The 14,838-nt window shown below is 37.6% G+C and overlaps 4 gene segments (V, D, J or C); all 4 read left to right on the forward strand.

Annotated features, from left to right (window-relative positions):
* Positions 1–1,573: 1,573 nt before the first annotated feature.
* On the forward strand, positions 1,574–2,007 carry LOC132861630 (immunoglobulin heavy variable 5-51-like; the record flags this gene model as incomplete). The annotated part of the segment is given in 2 exon segments: positions 1,574–1,616; positions 1,715–2,007. Coding segments are annotated over 2 exon segments (336 nt in total), but the record flags the coding sequence as incomplete, so codon positions are not given.
* Positions 2,008–2,761: 754 nt separating this feature from the next.
* Positions 2,762–3,250, forward strand: LOC132861631 (Ig heavy chain V region 914-like). The segment is given in 2 exon segments: positions 2,762–2,804; positions 2,898–3,250. Coding segments are annotated over 2 exon segments (396 nt in total).
* An 8,610-nt stretch (positions 3,251–11,860) lies between these two features.
* LOC132861632 (immunoglobulin heavy variable 3-7-like) lies at positions 11,861–12,940 on the forward strand. The segment is given in 3 exon segments: positions 11,861–11,912; positions 12,001–12,297; positions 12,897–12,940. Coding segments are annotated over 3 exon segments (393 nt in total).
* A 378-nt stretch (positions 12,941–13,318) lies between these two features.
* Positions 13,319–13,770, forward strand: LOC132861456 (immunoglobulin heavy variable 4-39-like). The segment is given in 2 exon segments: positions 13,319–13,361; positions 13,445–13,770. Coding segments are annotated over 2 exon segments (369 nt in total).
* The last annotated feature ends 1,068 nt before the right edge of the window (positions 13,771–14,838 follow it).

Consider the following 14,838-nt stretch of genomic DNA (forward strand, 5'->3'; position numbering starts at 1 on the left):
AGCAAGAACATTATAATATTTTGTATCTGCACCTGTAGGGGGCAGCAGCTGCTTGTTTTCAAGAAGGATTCATGAAACTATGAAATCTAACAGCTGATTTATGCAAATTCACCCTGTTATAAAAATAGCACCCTTTTGCTCACATGACTTTCGTGTCACACAACTGAAGCAAAGATACCTGGATATAACCCTAAAGTGGGCGTGGCCTAAAGTAATTATTAGGAATGAAAATATAAATTAACTATTCTAAGCTCCTGAAAACGCTGGGAAAAGCCCACAGGTATAAATAACAGCTCTGTCAGCATACTGTGTTAATGTGGATCTGACCAACAAACTAGTAGACATCCCAGTCCCAATACACACTGTAATACACACATCCCAGTCCCAATACACACTGTAATACACACATCCCAGTCCCAATACACACTGTAATACACACATCCCAGTCCCAATACACACTGTAATACACACATCACAGTCGCAATACACACTGTAATACACACATCCCAGTCCCAATACACACTGTAATACACACATCCCAGTCCCAATACACACTGTAATACACACATCCCAGTCCCAATACACACTGTAATACACACATCCCAGTCCCAATACACACTGTAATACACACATCCCAGTCCCAATAAACACTGTAATACACACATCCCAGTCCCAATACACACTGTAATACACACATCACAGTCCCAATACACACTGTAATACACACATCACAGTCCCAACACACACTGTAATACACACATCCCAGTCCCAATACACACTGTAATACACACATCACAGTCCCAACAAACACTGTAATACACACACCCCAATCCCAATATAGACTGTAATACACACATCCCGGTCCCAATAAACACTGTAACACACACACCACAGTCCCAATACACACTGTAATACACACATCCCAGTCCCAATACACACTGTAATACACACATCACAGTCCCAATACACACTGTAATACACACATCACAGTCCCAATACACACTGAAATACACACATCACAGTCCCAATACACTATATAATACACACATCCCATCTCAGTACACACTGTAATAGACACACCACAATTCCAATACACACTGTGATACACACATTCCAGTCCAAATAGGCACTGTAATACACACATCCCAGTCCCAATACACACTGTAAAACACACATCCCAGTCCCAATACAAACTGTAATACACACATCAAAATACACAGCTTCTGTTATAGAAATGTAACTAACACCTTCTGAACTCAGAAACTGTGACTTTATCGTGTGAGGCTTATTTTAGACGGTTGTTGATTGAACATGTTCAGTTCAGTTAATCACAGAGACATGTTAGTGTTTTGTTCATTTCACTCTAAGACCAATTCTTCTAAGAGGAAGAACGTTAATGTATAAATGAGTAAACCTGAGACTTCAAGATCATGATGATGCATTTCATGCAAATCCTCCACTTGTGTCTCTTACATTAAGGAGGTCTGTGTGAGTGTGTGTGAGTGTAAGTGTGTAGTGAGGAGGAGGAGAGCAGCTGAGCATTTTACTTCACTTCACATTTATATCAACAACAATGCTGTCATTATCAGTGTTACTGCTGCTTTCAGCTGCATTCTGTACGTCTCCGTGTCGGCTGAATGAATTTAGATTTAATTCTTGTTTTGTGAAAATGACTTGATGACTTTTGATGATGTTCTGTCGCTCTTATTCACAGGTGGTGTTGGAGGTGTGGAGCTCACTCAGACAGACTCTGTGCTGGTGAAGCCTGGAGAGTCGTTCTCCATCTCTTGCAAGATCTCGGTGTCGAGTTATTGTATTAACTGGATACGGCAACCTGCTGGAAAAGCACTGGAATGGCTCGGATATCTGTGTAGCGGTGATAGCACTAATCTCAAAGACACGATGAAGAGCAAGATCAGTCTCAGCCAGGACAAATCCAGCAGCACAGTTTATTTAAGAGGACAAAACTTTCAGGTCGAGGACACGGCTGTGTATTACTGTGCCAAAGACACACAACACTACAAACTCACTGAAGCCCTGTACAAAAACATCCCTGGTCATTTTCCTCTCTCTGCAGTACACATGTCCCCAGAGGGGTCTGGTATATATGAGCTAGCAGAGCTAAGACACTTCTGTAGTTCAAAGATATCTACATAAAGTTTCATCTTTGTCTCAACATTAAAATAAATTGTTTTCTTGAACACAAGTGAATACACAGTTAATCCATCATTAATGCAACACCAATCTATTCCAAAGCTTTTTGTAACTCACAATTTAAGCTATTATTATAATTATAATTCTTTATGTGCCTCTAGATGTCAGTCTTTTTAAAGAAACTCTCTCACTTTAAACATTATAATCGTTCTCCAGCTTCATTTAACTCACCGGACAGATATTTGATTATTGGGATTCTGCAAAACTGATTCATATTTAACTACAATAATCTGTGTATTTTATAAATTTTACAGTTATTGTTTAGGTCAATTATAGCATAAATATTGTGAGAAAACATGTTTACAACTCCAAAGACAACATTCCAAATAAAAAATCTTGTTGAAAGTTGAGTTTATAAACCAACACATCCTCCATCAGATGAATCTCCTCCTGATGATTTAAATACATTTCAGATACAATCTCCTCCCATCATCAGCAGATAAACAAATCCAAGTGTCAGAGCTGGATCTCACTCTATTTATATGATGTGATGGTGTGTGTTAAACTTTGGAGAACAGAGAAGACTCCAGTCCAAACAACACACACCATGTTCTCTACATCTCTACTGCTCCTGCTGGCAGCTGCTTCTTGTGAGTGCTTTATCAAATTCATTCATTTACTAGATGAAGAATAAAGGTGCAGCATATATTGTGTGAGATATCACCATGTGTTTTCCTCCACAGATGTGCATGGTGAGGAACTGACTCAGCCTGCTTCCATGACAGTCCAGCCAGGCCAGAGTCTCTCCATCCAGTGCAAGGTTTCATATTCAGTTACGAGCTATTATACAGCTTGGATTCGACAACCTGCAGGAAAAGCTCTGGAGTGGATTGGATACATCGATAGTGGTGGGAGTACAGCTTACAGTGACAAACTGAAAAATAAGTTCAGCATCTCCAGAGACACTTCTACTAACACAATAACAATTGGAGGACAGAACATGCAGACTGAAGACACAGCTGTGTATTACTGCACTCGTCTGCGCACAGTGAGACGAATAAACAACGTCCCTGTACAAAAACTCCTCATTCAGTGATCACAATAACAAGACACAACACTAATCTATCCAAATCTTAAAAGATGTAAAATAAATAAACAAATAAATAATCCACAAATGAGAACAAAGAGATTGAATTAGTTCATTTTTTAAATAATTGTAATAAAGATTTTAAACCATAATACAATTTATTTTTATGTTACTGCACATGATAAACACTGTAATAATCATATCACTAATAAGAACTTCTGATAATGTAGGTTGAAGGATTAGTTGCAGTTCCTCTCTGTTACATCATCAAGACTCCCACATGCTTTCTATCATGGCAGTATTTATGTGCAGCTGAGCTGAGTGGAGCGATCGAGTCTCATCAACACTCACCATGAAGCTCCCACTCTCCTTATTCCTGCTACTAATCAGCCTCATAGGTGAGTTCTCATGCTGAATCCCAAATATATTTTATTATTTATTTTTAAATGCACTAATGTCTTTTTTTCTGTATCAGGTATTCAGTGTCAGAGTCTTTAGTCTATTCCCACTGGTTCAGTGGTGAAAAAAACCTGGAGAAACTCTGAGTCTTTCCTGTAAAGGATCTGGGTTTAACTTTGGTGGCTATGGCATGAACTGGATCAGACAACAAGCTGGATAAGCTCTAGAATGGATTGGGGTTATCTGGTCTGATGCCAGTAAAACAATATACGCCAAAAACATTGAGGGATGTTTAGAAATGACCAGAGACAACTCCAAAAACATGGTGTATCTGCAGCTGACTGGTTTGAGTGCCCAGGATTCTGCTGTTTATTACTGTGCTAGAAACCACAGTGGTACAAACATGTTAATCAATCATACAAAATCTCAGATGTGGTCAAAGAGAAAAGTGCTTTCAATATTTGGGGCATTTTCACAAGATCTGCAAGTGGTGCTACAGCTCAAGAAATATACTGTAACATTATAGGTTTCTTTAAAGTACAACATTTTCTCATATCCTCAGTCAGATCTAGATACTCCACAATTTCTATGTATTTCTGTGACACAATGAACACTGAGACTGTCTCTTATAGTCATATTCTTACAGAGGAACCAAAAGGGAAATAAATAACATTTACAGAAAAATGTCAGACTTTAATTAGTGATTATTAAATACATACATTTCACAAAAGTTCCATAACATTAACTGTAACTATAAACATAAAAAGAGTTCACAATATTCTTCTTTAATTAATAAATAAATTGTCACCGTTCACAAACTGCTGCTGTATAAGAGGAAAAGTGATAATAGCAATCAGTGCCATTGATTATTAGAAAATAATTATCTTCAGGTTTGTAGCTTTATGAATTGAATATCTCAACTTCAACTGTGAAGATCTCCTGTAAGATACACAGCTTTGATATGACTGAGTATGTAGTGATACAGTATGGATTCAAGTAGTCATGCATGTGTTGTTTCTCATTAGTATTATTAGTTATCATTTGTTCAATATGGTTCTTGTGTTAAATGTATATGCAAATATATTTGTATATAGTACTGTGCAATGATGCCAGCTTGAACATCATCTAGACCTGTAGATGCTGGCGAGTGACGCTAGAGGGTGATCGTGAGCCGCAGGACATAGAGCTTCATTTACTGTATATATGAATAAGCCACTCTGGCAGTCACTGTTACACAGTTGAAAGATAACTAATTTCTATCTTTGTTTAGGTGTTTTTACAGGTAAGATGAGTGATGTGGCATCACAGTTTGTGTTCATAAAATGTTTATTCGTTAGTTATATGTGTTAGTTTGATCAATGTGTATATTTTATTGATAAATAGAGCGGTTGAGGTACGGCTGGCTGCACCCGCGCAATTGTGAGTATTATTGTCTGTCTGATGTCATGAAAATGTTAATGTGTTACAGACAGTATTCAGCAATATATTCTCATTTTCTTTTGATGTGTTGTCATAAGATTGTGCAAAGTGAGTTTGAGGACATAGACCTTCATTTATATATGAAGAAGCCACTCTGGAGTCACTGTTACACAGTTGAAAGATAACTAATTTGTATCTTTGTTTATGTGTTTTTACAGCAATAAAACAATATATGTGCCACCAGAAGTTTCTGCCTTTTCTGTGTGTGCAACAAGTACATACATCATTTAAAAACTTCTCAAACAATTAGGAATACGTTGAAGTACAAATTGTTTGAGAACATTTAATTAGAAGATAAAATATCTGCAGTGTTTGATATGATGAAGATTTCTGTAAAGAGAATGTTTATTTCGTGTTGTTGGAAGGAGTCTCCAGTGTCAGAGCTAGATCAGGGTTAAAGCTGTGACTTTATTTTCAGCATGAGAAAGTCTTCAGGACAGAAAAGTTTGTACTTTTTCCTCAGTTTCAGGACAAGTGTTGAGGGAAGGACTGTTTCTAGCTGTAATAATGAACACGATAACAGAAAATAACTTGTTTTTCTGGCTCTAACACAAGATTAAACATAACTATAAATAAATAAAAAGAAAAGAAAAATTGTAAATAGTGATGAATAAAAGACTTCATGTTGTGATGATAACAGAAACTCTGCTTTGATTCATTGTTGATTATTTTTCTGTAACAAAACCTCCCCAAGTGTTTTATTCCTTACTTTCTGTTCTTCTACCTAATCTATTGTTTGAATCTTTAAGTAGAAGAACTTGAAGAGGATCCTTTGTTAGAAGACCGAGGGGACTTGGAAGGACACCTGAGTTCATGGTCAGACCAACTCTGATAGTTTATCTTGTGTTTTCAACACTAACCCGTGCAAACTAGGACACATTCCTTAGTGGGATTGTGGAAGGGTTTCCTACACAATACGAAAACGTGTCACTAAATTACTTCAAAAAGCACGTCCTTGTGAGCTGTAAATATTCCCTCAGCAGGAAGCTGCACCCCAGAGACCTTTATTATAAACAATATCATCCAATCACATTCAGCACTCGGATCTTCCTCTTTATTCCAATCTATTCTAGCGGTTATTAATATTTATAATTGTAATGACCGAGACAACACCTGAGACGTGTACTTTACAAAGAGGTTTACTGCATACTTTTCTTAGCAACACTACATGCTCTCCGTTCATAAATCACAACAGCAATCAACGCCGGGAACGTTATTTCTTAAAGGGGCAGTACAACACTACATCCCTCCCTTTGTTTTAGAAGAAAAATGTCTAAACATGACAACAATAACACATTATCCTAGACATGTTCATTATTGATAAGACTTGAGAGAACTGGGAATGCATTTTCTCGAAATTATGTTCGCTTAAATCCTCAACAGAATTATAGTACATTCCGCATTGTGACTAAAAAACTCAGAACATATTAACTTTCTTTTTAATGCTATAACTGTTCCTCATAGTGCTTTAATCTTAGTTCATCAAGTGTAATCCATTAGCTTTCGAGGTCTTTTCCTATTCTCTCTTCTAGGATAACGTCTTTCTCGTTGCTCAGGATTTTCAGGAACATTTGGAGGTCTTCTTTGTTCTTGAGGTCTGTCTCTATAATCGAATTCATCCATTTCATCATCAGAGAGATCACAGAGTGGTACATGTACTCTTTGTTTCAGGGGTTTAAAGTGTGAGGTGTTTCTTGTAATGATGTGTTGTCCTCTTTGTGCTGTAATCATTGTGCCTTTTGTTTTTATCACTTTGCATGGTTTTGGATTATATGGCGTTTTGAGTTTTCCTTTTGTCTTTTCACGAATGAGTTGAGAATCTCCTGTCATGGGTTCAGATGTTGAAACTCTTTTTCTCTTGTCCGAGTATTGCTTCATCTTCTCCTTTTTGTGGCAATCAGCTTGCCTAAGTGCATCGTCGTGTACTGGGCTGTGCACTGTCGGTAATTTGATGTGCATAGGTCTTCCGAACAACAATTCGGCCGGGGATATTCCAGTGGTCTGATGGGGGGTTGCTCTGTAGTTCCTCAGAAATTTGTACAATTCTTGTTTCCAAGGTTTTCCTTCAGCAAAAGCTGTCGACATGGCTTTTTTTACCGTTCTCATGAATCTCTCAACTTCACCATTGGCTTGAGGCCAGTACGGAGTGATCTTGCGATAGTGTATTAGTGGGTGTATACCTAGGTGTGTAGTGAAGTTAGCTAGTTCTTGGCTGAAGAAAGGAGGGCCATTATCAGATTTCATTACGTTAGGGATTCCTGCGATGGAGAAGACTTTGTCTAGCAATGGAATGACTTTGTTTGCTGATGTTGATGGTGTTATCTCTACAAAAGGAAATCTGGAGTATTCGTCCAAGATAACTAAAAGATAGTCACCTGATGGGAATGGACCGCAAAAATTCACAGAAACATTTTGCCATGGACCTTCAGGTAGTTCAGACATCTGAAGTGGTGAGTGTTTGATCTGCGTTGAGGATGCTTGGCATGGTATACAGTTTGAAAGTAAATGTTCTGCCTGTTTGTCGATTCCCAGAAACCAAACTTTTTCCCTGAGTAGTTGTTTAGTTTTCACTAGGCCGAAGCAAGGGCTTCTCTCTCTGTCTGTGAGTATCTTTGCTCAACTGGGGTTAATGCTCTACTAGCATAAGCGACAACGTAGGTGTGATCTGTGGTTCTATCTCTCTGAGCTAGTATGCCTCCTAGACCAACGGGACTAGCATCGACAATTACGTTGGTTTCTCTGTCAGGATGGAAGTAACTCATTACAGGAGCATTCACCAGGTTGTGTTTGAGTGTTTTCAGTGCATCTCTTTGTTCTTTTCCCCATATCCACTTTGAGTCTTTCTTTGTGAGCTCTCTCAGAGGTTGAGTTGTTGATGAGTAGTTAGGAATGAATCTCACACTGTAGTTGGCCATACCTAGTAAACTTCTCATCTCACTTTGGTTTTGTGGGGGTGGCATGTCTGTGATTGCCTCAATTTTTTTGGGGTCAGGTGCGATACCTTTGTTGGAAAAGAGGTATCCGAAAAACTCAAGGGACGTTTTGTGAAAGTCACATTTGCCTTTGTTGATTGTCAGATTGTTTTCATGTAGCCGTTGGAAGACTGCTTCGAGGGATCTGTTGTGTGCGTCAGCTGTGGTACCATATACCAGAATGTCGTCACTGAAATTTCAAACTCCAGGGATGCCTTGTAGGACCTGTTGGATGGTGTTTTGGAAGACTTCAGCAGCTGATGAGATACCAAAAATGAGTCTTGTGTATCTTCGTAATCCAACATGTGTGGAAAATGTTGTGATGTATCTGGATTCAGGTGCTAATTCAAGTTGGTGATATCCTGAATTGAGATCCAGTTTGGAGAACATTACCGCACCATTTAGGTCACGAATAATGTCATCAACGGTTGGTGAAATGTGTCTCTCTCTCAATACAGCTTGATTTGGTAATCTCATGTCAACACAAATTCGGATTTTCTCAGGGTTTTTTGGTTTTGGCATCGCAACAATAGGTGAAACCCAAGGTGTTGGACCCTCTACCTTTTCTATGATTCCCTCATCTTCCAGAAGTTGTAATTCCTTCTCAACTTTCTTTCGAACATGGAAAGGAATTCTACGATGTGGTTGAGCAACAGGTTTGACTGTCTCATCAATGTGTAGCTTAACTTGAACATTTTTCAGCTTTCCTATGCCATTTGTGGTGTTTGGGTACTTTGACAAGAGCTGGTCAGCGACAGAAGGTGTAGGTTGAATTATGTCTGTAGAAAGGACAATGTGAATGAGTCCAATTTCAGTAGCCGTTTTGTGACTGAGCAGAGATCCATGATCTCCTTCAACTACATAGAATGTTGCCTCAGTGGTTTTACCATGTGCTGAGATGTTTGTAGTTAGCTTTCCTAGTAATGGAAGTGGTTGTTGTTTACCATATGGCAGTATTTTCTTGTTGGTTGGTTGTAGTTTTGTTGACGTTTTGATTTGGTCATGTGCGTTTTTGTCTAACAGGTTGATTGTAGCACCTGTGTCTATTAATATATCTAGAGGTTGTTGGGCTATCCAGACTTTTGTCATTGGTTGTTTGACATTTGCAGGTTCTTGTGTGACATAGACATATTCATCATCTGTGCTTGAAGTTGTATCCGGCTCCAGTGTTTTTGTTGGTGGGCTGTTTTCACTTAGCTTTACTGCTCTCACCTTTTGTGAGATGTCTTGTCTTTGTCGTGGCTTTGTGTATCTTTTGTTGTCCCGCTGCGTCCGTGGTCTGCTGAGACAACAACGAGCAAAGTGATTTGGTTTACCACATAATTTGCATGATGCTCCTTTAGCTGGGCATGTTAACTGTCCTCCAGGATGTGGGAAAGGGCCACCACAGTTCCTGCATGTCATATGTGGTGTTCTCTGTGTTATTTTCTGCTGGTGGTTTGTAAGTGCTCTCTTATTGAGGTTTGTTTTTGGTACTGCTGCAACACTTTCGAAGGTATTAGCCTGTGTGTCATTTTCAATTCCAGCCGCCTGCTGCTCTGAAGTTTCAAATGCTCTGGCAAAGTCTAGCAATTGTTTTAATGTGAGATTACTATCCCTCAATGCTCTTCTTCGCCAATTGAGATGATGTGCATGTGAGTATGATCTGAGATTTTATTTCTCTGTCTGCATTTGAAAATTCACAAGTCGTTGCAAGCTGTCTTAATCTTGTGTGAAACGCATCAATTGTCGCTCCTGATTTTTGTTTAGCCTGTCTGAACACATACACTTCATACCCCGTATTACGGCTTGGGCTGAAATATTCAGTCAGAACTTGTGCTGCTTTATCATAATCATCACTGTCGCCATTTTCTGGAATTGTGTCGAAAATGTCCTGTACTTGTTCTCCTGCATAGTGCAGTAACATCGCCCTTTGCCTGGTCTTGTTCGTTACACCAGCTGTTAGAAATGTTCCAAATCTTGATAACCATTTCTTCCATTTCACTGCAAGTGAGCCTTGATCTGAGTCAATGTCAAATCTTGGAAAATGTGGAAGTACAGCAGTGGCATCCATGTTTTATCGAATAATGGTAGCTTTGTTGTTGAGCACGTTTTTAGCTTTTGCTTTTAGCGTTTATTCGGGCTTGGCAAAGCGTGTGAAGCTGTATGAAATTTACACACGCGTGTGTGAAATCCACTTTATACTTTTCTGCGTTTTGGTTTAGTTTCTTTCTTGATCGTTTCTGTGTAGTTTTACAGAAACGATCTGTAGTTTTTGTGTAGGTAACTTTTTTTTCGTGCCGCGTCTCAGGCTTTCCCTGCGTCTTTTTCTTTTTTCTTTTTTTCTTTAGTTTGTCCTCTCTTTGTGGTTTCGGATTTTTTTTTTCACGTTATTTTGCCTTTTACTCACTCGTCGCCATTGTAATGACCGAGACAACACCTGAGACGTGTACTTTACAAAGAGGTTTACTGCATACTTTTCTTAGCAACACTACATGCTCTCCGTTCATAAATCACAACAGCAATCAATGCCGGGAACGTTATTTCTTAAAGAGGCAGTACAACACTACAATAATATTCCCCATCTTATGTATCACATTTACATTATAACATCTTTACGTTTTTGACTAGAGGTAAATCACCTCTAGGACAATGATTGTGATGACTAGTTGGGATTATATACTGTACTATTCATGCTTTTATTTCTCCTGATTGTGATGCCAGCTGCAGGAACACTACAGGTCGATGGTTCATTTCCTGAATTTAGGAACACAGTCTGTTCAGCAGCACAGAATCTGACGAGAGATCAAACTGAAATGTAGATGTTTACTGCAGCATCACTACTACAAACTCCTGGAATTAAAAATCACCTGTAGGGGGCAGCAGCTGCTTGTTTTCAAGATGGATTCATGAAACTATGAAATCTAACAGCTGAAGTGTGTTTATACAAATTCACCCTGTTATAATACAAAAACATCCTCTTCTTCACCCGAAGTTCAGATTCAGACATGTTCATATTCCGGTTCTTTAAATGACTCTGTAAATAAACTGCAGCTCATTTTCCCCGTCTGCGTCTGCAGGTTTTATGTGTTCAGGAGTCCAGAAGAGAACAAATGTCTGTGCTCTTATTAATAGAGAACAAAACTACTGGAATTAGAGGTGTAAGGATATATATACTGTAACTAATCATATAATCATTCAGTATCACCAGACAATAAAGCAGATTATTTTAGACTTTTGATTAAGAAAGAAGAAGAAGTATAAAGAATAGTTTCAACGTCTAGCTGTTGTGATATTAGATTTCAGCTTTCTCTTCTGCTCACTAGAGATTACAAATCTTCTTTAGGATTTAAAAACACCTGATCTAGAATCTTCTCAGCTCTTTCTCTCTGGATTCATCAGATAAAGCCTCTAGAGGGTTTCAGTCTATACCAGAATAAAAGTCAAGTTCGGTTACACGGTTTGATTATAATGTTCAGTGTAGTTCAGGAAAGTGTTAATTACATCACAACACGTTCATATCATTATTAATAATAACAAACAGCTGAATTATTTCCCACATTAAATTGATATGGAGATGAAACGGGGTGTGAGTGTGATTAACAGCTGCAGAGCTGCACTCAACACAGCAATGTTTTGTCTGAAACACATGATGTTTTTATATCTCTAGTGGGTGTGTCATGCAAACCAAATCCTGTGTTTGAACCATTTATGCTGAAACATTCAGCCCAACAACATAGCAGCAGTTTGTGTTCATTTACAGCAGCAGGAGTCATTTTAATTCTTTGAGATGGGACTAGGCAGAGTTTTGAGTTACTTTACTCTAGTAATCTTCATTCAATGTTAGTATTATTTGTTACATAATTAAAATATTTTTCACTCATTCATTTATAATATTAATACCTACCTTTGAATATTCTTCTATTTCAGATTCCTGCAGTCAGACACTGATCGAGTCTGATCCAGTGATCATCAAACCTGATCAGTCTCATAAACTGACCTGCACAGCCTCTGGATTTAACTTTGGTGGCTCTTGGATGGCTTGGATCAGACAGGCGCCTGGAAAAGGACTAGAATTTGTTGCAACTATCGAGTATGATAGTGCTAGGAAGTTTTACTCCAGTGCTGTTCAGGGCCGCTTCACCATCTCCAGAGACAACAGTAAGAAGCAGGTGTATCTGCAGATGAACAGCATGAGGACAGAAGACACTGCAGTTTATTACTGCGCCCGTGACACACAGTGATACTTCCCCTTAGACATCAGTACAAAAACACAGACACATGTATATACTGTAATATTTATTTAATTCCCTGAATATATCTAATATTTATTGACTATATTTCACATTGTGACAAACTGACTACAAACTGTTGTAGAAAGGACATTATTTACATTTACATTATTTACTGTCCTGTGTCACACAAATGAGGATGAGGTTCGCAACTGAGCCTGGATCCTCTCAAGGTTTCCTCAAAATGTTACTAAATTTAAATAAAAAAAATATGTGATTCTGTTCTTTTGTAAAGCTTCTTTGAGACAATGTACATTGTTAAATGTGCTAAACAAATGAATTGAATTGATAGATTGAGAACTGAGGAAGTAGATGTTCATTTGTAAATAATCATTGAGACTAATGTTGATTTCCCAATTAAATGATTAATTAAACCAGATGATTTACTATGTTACTGCTGATACTGTATCTGAGTGTTTTCTCTCTTTTAAACCATGCTGATAAAAATTTCTCCATTTCTGAATTCCAACTTTCTTTATTTCCGCTAGTCCATGTAAAAATGTATTGTTATTTAATAATTTATTTTTCTGGCAGAATCATCAAATGAGAATCATTTCTGTGTTAATGTAATTCTCTAGAGTGCAGCCTACACATGACTGATAACGAAATAAAGGATCGTTTATCTAATTATTATCATTTTCATTTATTATTGTGGAGATTCAGATTAATTTAAGAGAACTGGAAATAGATCAGTTTTCAATCTGACCATCACAGGAAGCGTTAATTACATCACAACATGTTCATATCATTATTAATAATAACAAACAGATGAATTACTTTCCACAGTAAATTGATATGGAGATGAAATGGGGTGTGAGTGTGATTAACAGCTGCAGAGCTGCACTCAACACAGCCTCTCTGTAATGTTTATGCAAATCTGCATTTCCTCTTGTAATATTAGCAGCGTTCTGATCTAGAGAGGAAACACTTCTCATTAGTCTTCCTTCAACACAAACATGTTTGCTTCTGCTCCACTGCTACTGCTGGCTCTCGCCCCCTGTGAGTGTTTGGATTGAAGCTTTATTATTTCATCTGATCCTTTCAGTTCGACATGTCCACCTTTTCTTTTTCTCTTTTTACAGATGTGTTCTGTGCTACTGAGCTCATCCAGCCAGACTCACTGCTTATAAAGCCAGGAGAGACTTTAACCATCACCTGTAAAGTGTCTGGAGCTTCTATCACTGATGGCAGCAGCCACCGAGGAACAGCTTGGATTCGACAACCTGCAGGAAAAGCTTTAGAATGGATCAACATCATTTATTATAATGGAGATATTTATAAGAAAGATTCACTTAAAGACAAGTTTGTGGTCTCTCGAGACACTTCCAGTAACTCCGTGACCTTACGAGGACAGAACATGCAGACTGAAGACACAGCTGTGTATTACTGCGCTCGAAGACCACAGTGACACGACAAGCTGCAGTGCTGCACAAAAACCTCATCACAATTCACTTCTTTAGTTAAATAATAACTACATTTTACTGAGTAACTAATCCCCATATTACAAATATTTCAACATAGACACCAACACTGGCATTAATGAAATAAATAAATAAATAAAAGTTTACTTAGGAATAATAGTCTCTTTTTATAACTAGTTGAAATGAAATGTGTCTGCAAAAGACATTTATTATAAAGAACAACATCCATTCACACTCAGCACTCAGGCTTTAACTCTTCATCCTGAATGAACAAAAACCATCCAAAAACTCCTCAATCTAAATCTAATAATTAATAAGAATCCCGTGAAATTAAATGTTAAATGTGAACATTGTATAATTTGATTATTATTTTTTGATAATGTACCAATGAAAAGGAAAAAAACAAACACAAAAAGTTTTTTATCATGTCACCAAATGAGTTTTATTAATTGATCATTGGAAAACCAGAATTAGCTAAAATGTAAAGTTTTAAATTTTTATTTTATGTTTCTGTACTTGTGTAAAGCTGCTTTGAGACAAAGTCCATTGTTAAATGCATTACAGAAATTAATTGAGTTGAATTGACAGATTGAGAAATATGGAAGTAGATGTTTACAAACTAGAAAAAGAGCTCAGTGCCATAATCATTGAGACTAATATTGATTTCCCAATTAACTGATTATTTAAACCAAATGATTTACTATGTTACTGCTGATACTGTATCTGAGTGTTTTCTCTCTTTTAAACCATGCTGATAAAAATGATCCATTACTGAATTCCTACTTACTTTATTTTCATTGCTGGTCCATGTGAAAGTTTTTTTAATTGACAGCCAGGACATTTGAAACATTTTCTCATTTAAGGTGTGTATAAATCTGACACCAGGTCTTTTTGCCACTAGAGGGCAGTCTGTACAAACTCAACCATCTCCATCTGTTTCCATCTGCACATTTAGACAATCTCTCTTTTCACATTCTGCTCTGACTGCATCCAGCATCATGACACTCAGATTAAACTCAGTTACATAAAATGTCTGTGGTGACCTGTTTAGTGTT

The sequence above is a fragment of the Tachysurus vachellii genome, chromosome 18, assembly GCF_030014155.1.
Source record: "Tachysurus vachellii isolate PV-2020 chromosome 18, HZAU_Pvac_v1, whole genome shotgun sequence".
Taxonomy (NCBI): Eukaryota; Metazoa; Chordata; class Actinopteri; order Siluriformes; family Bagridae; genus Tachysurus; species Tachysurus vachellii.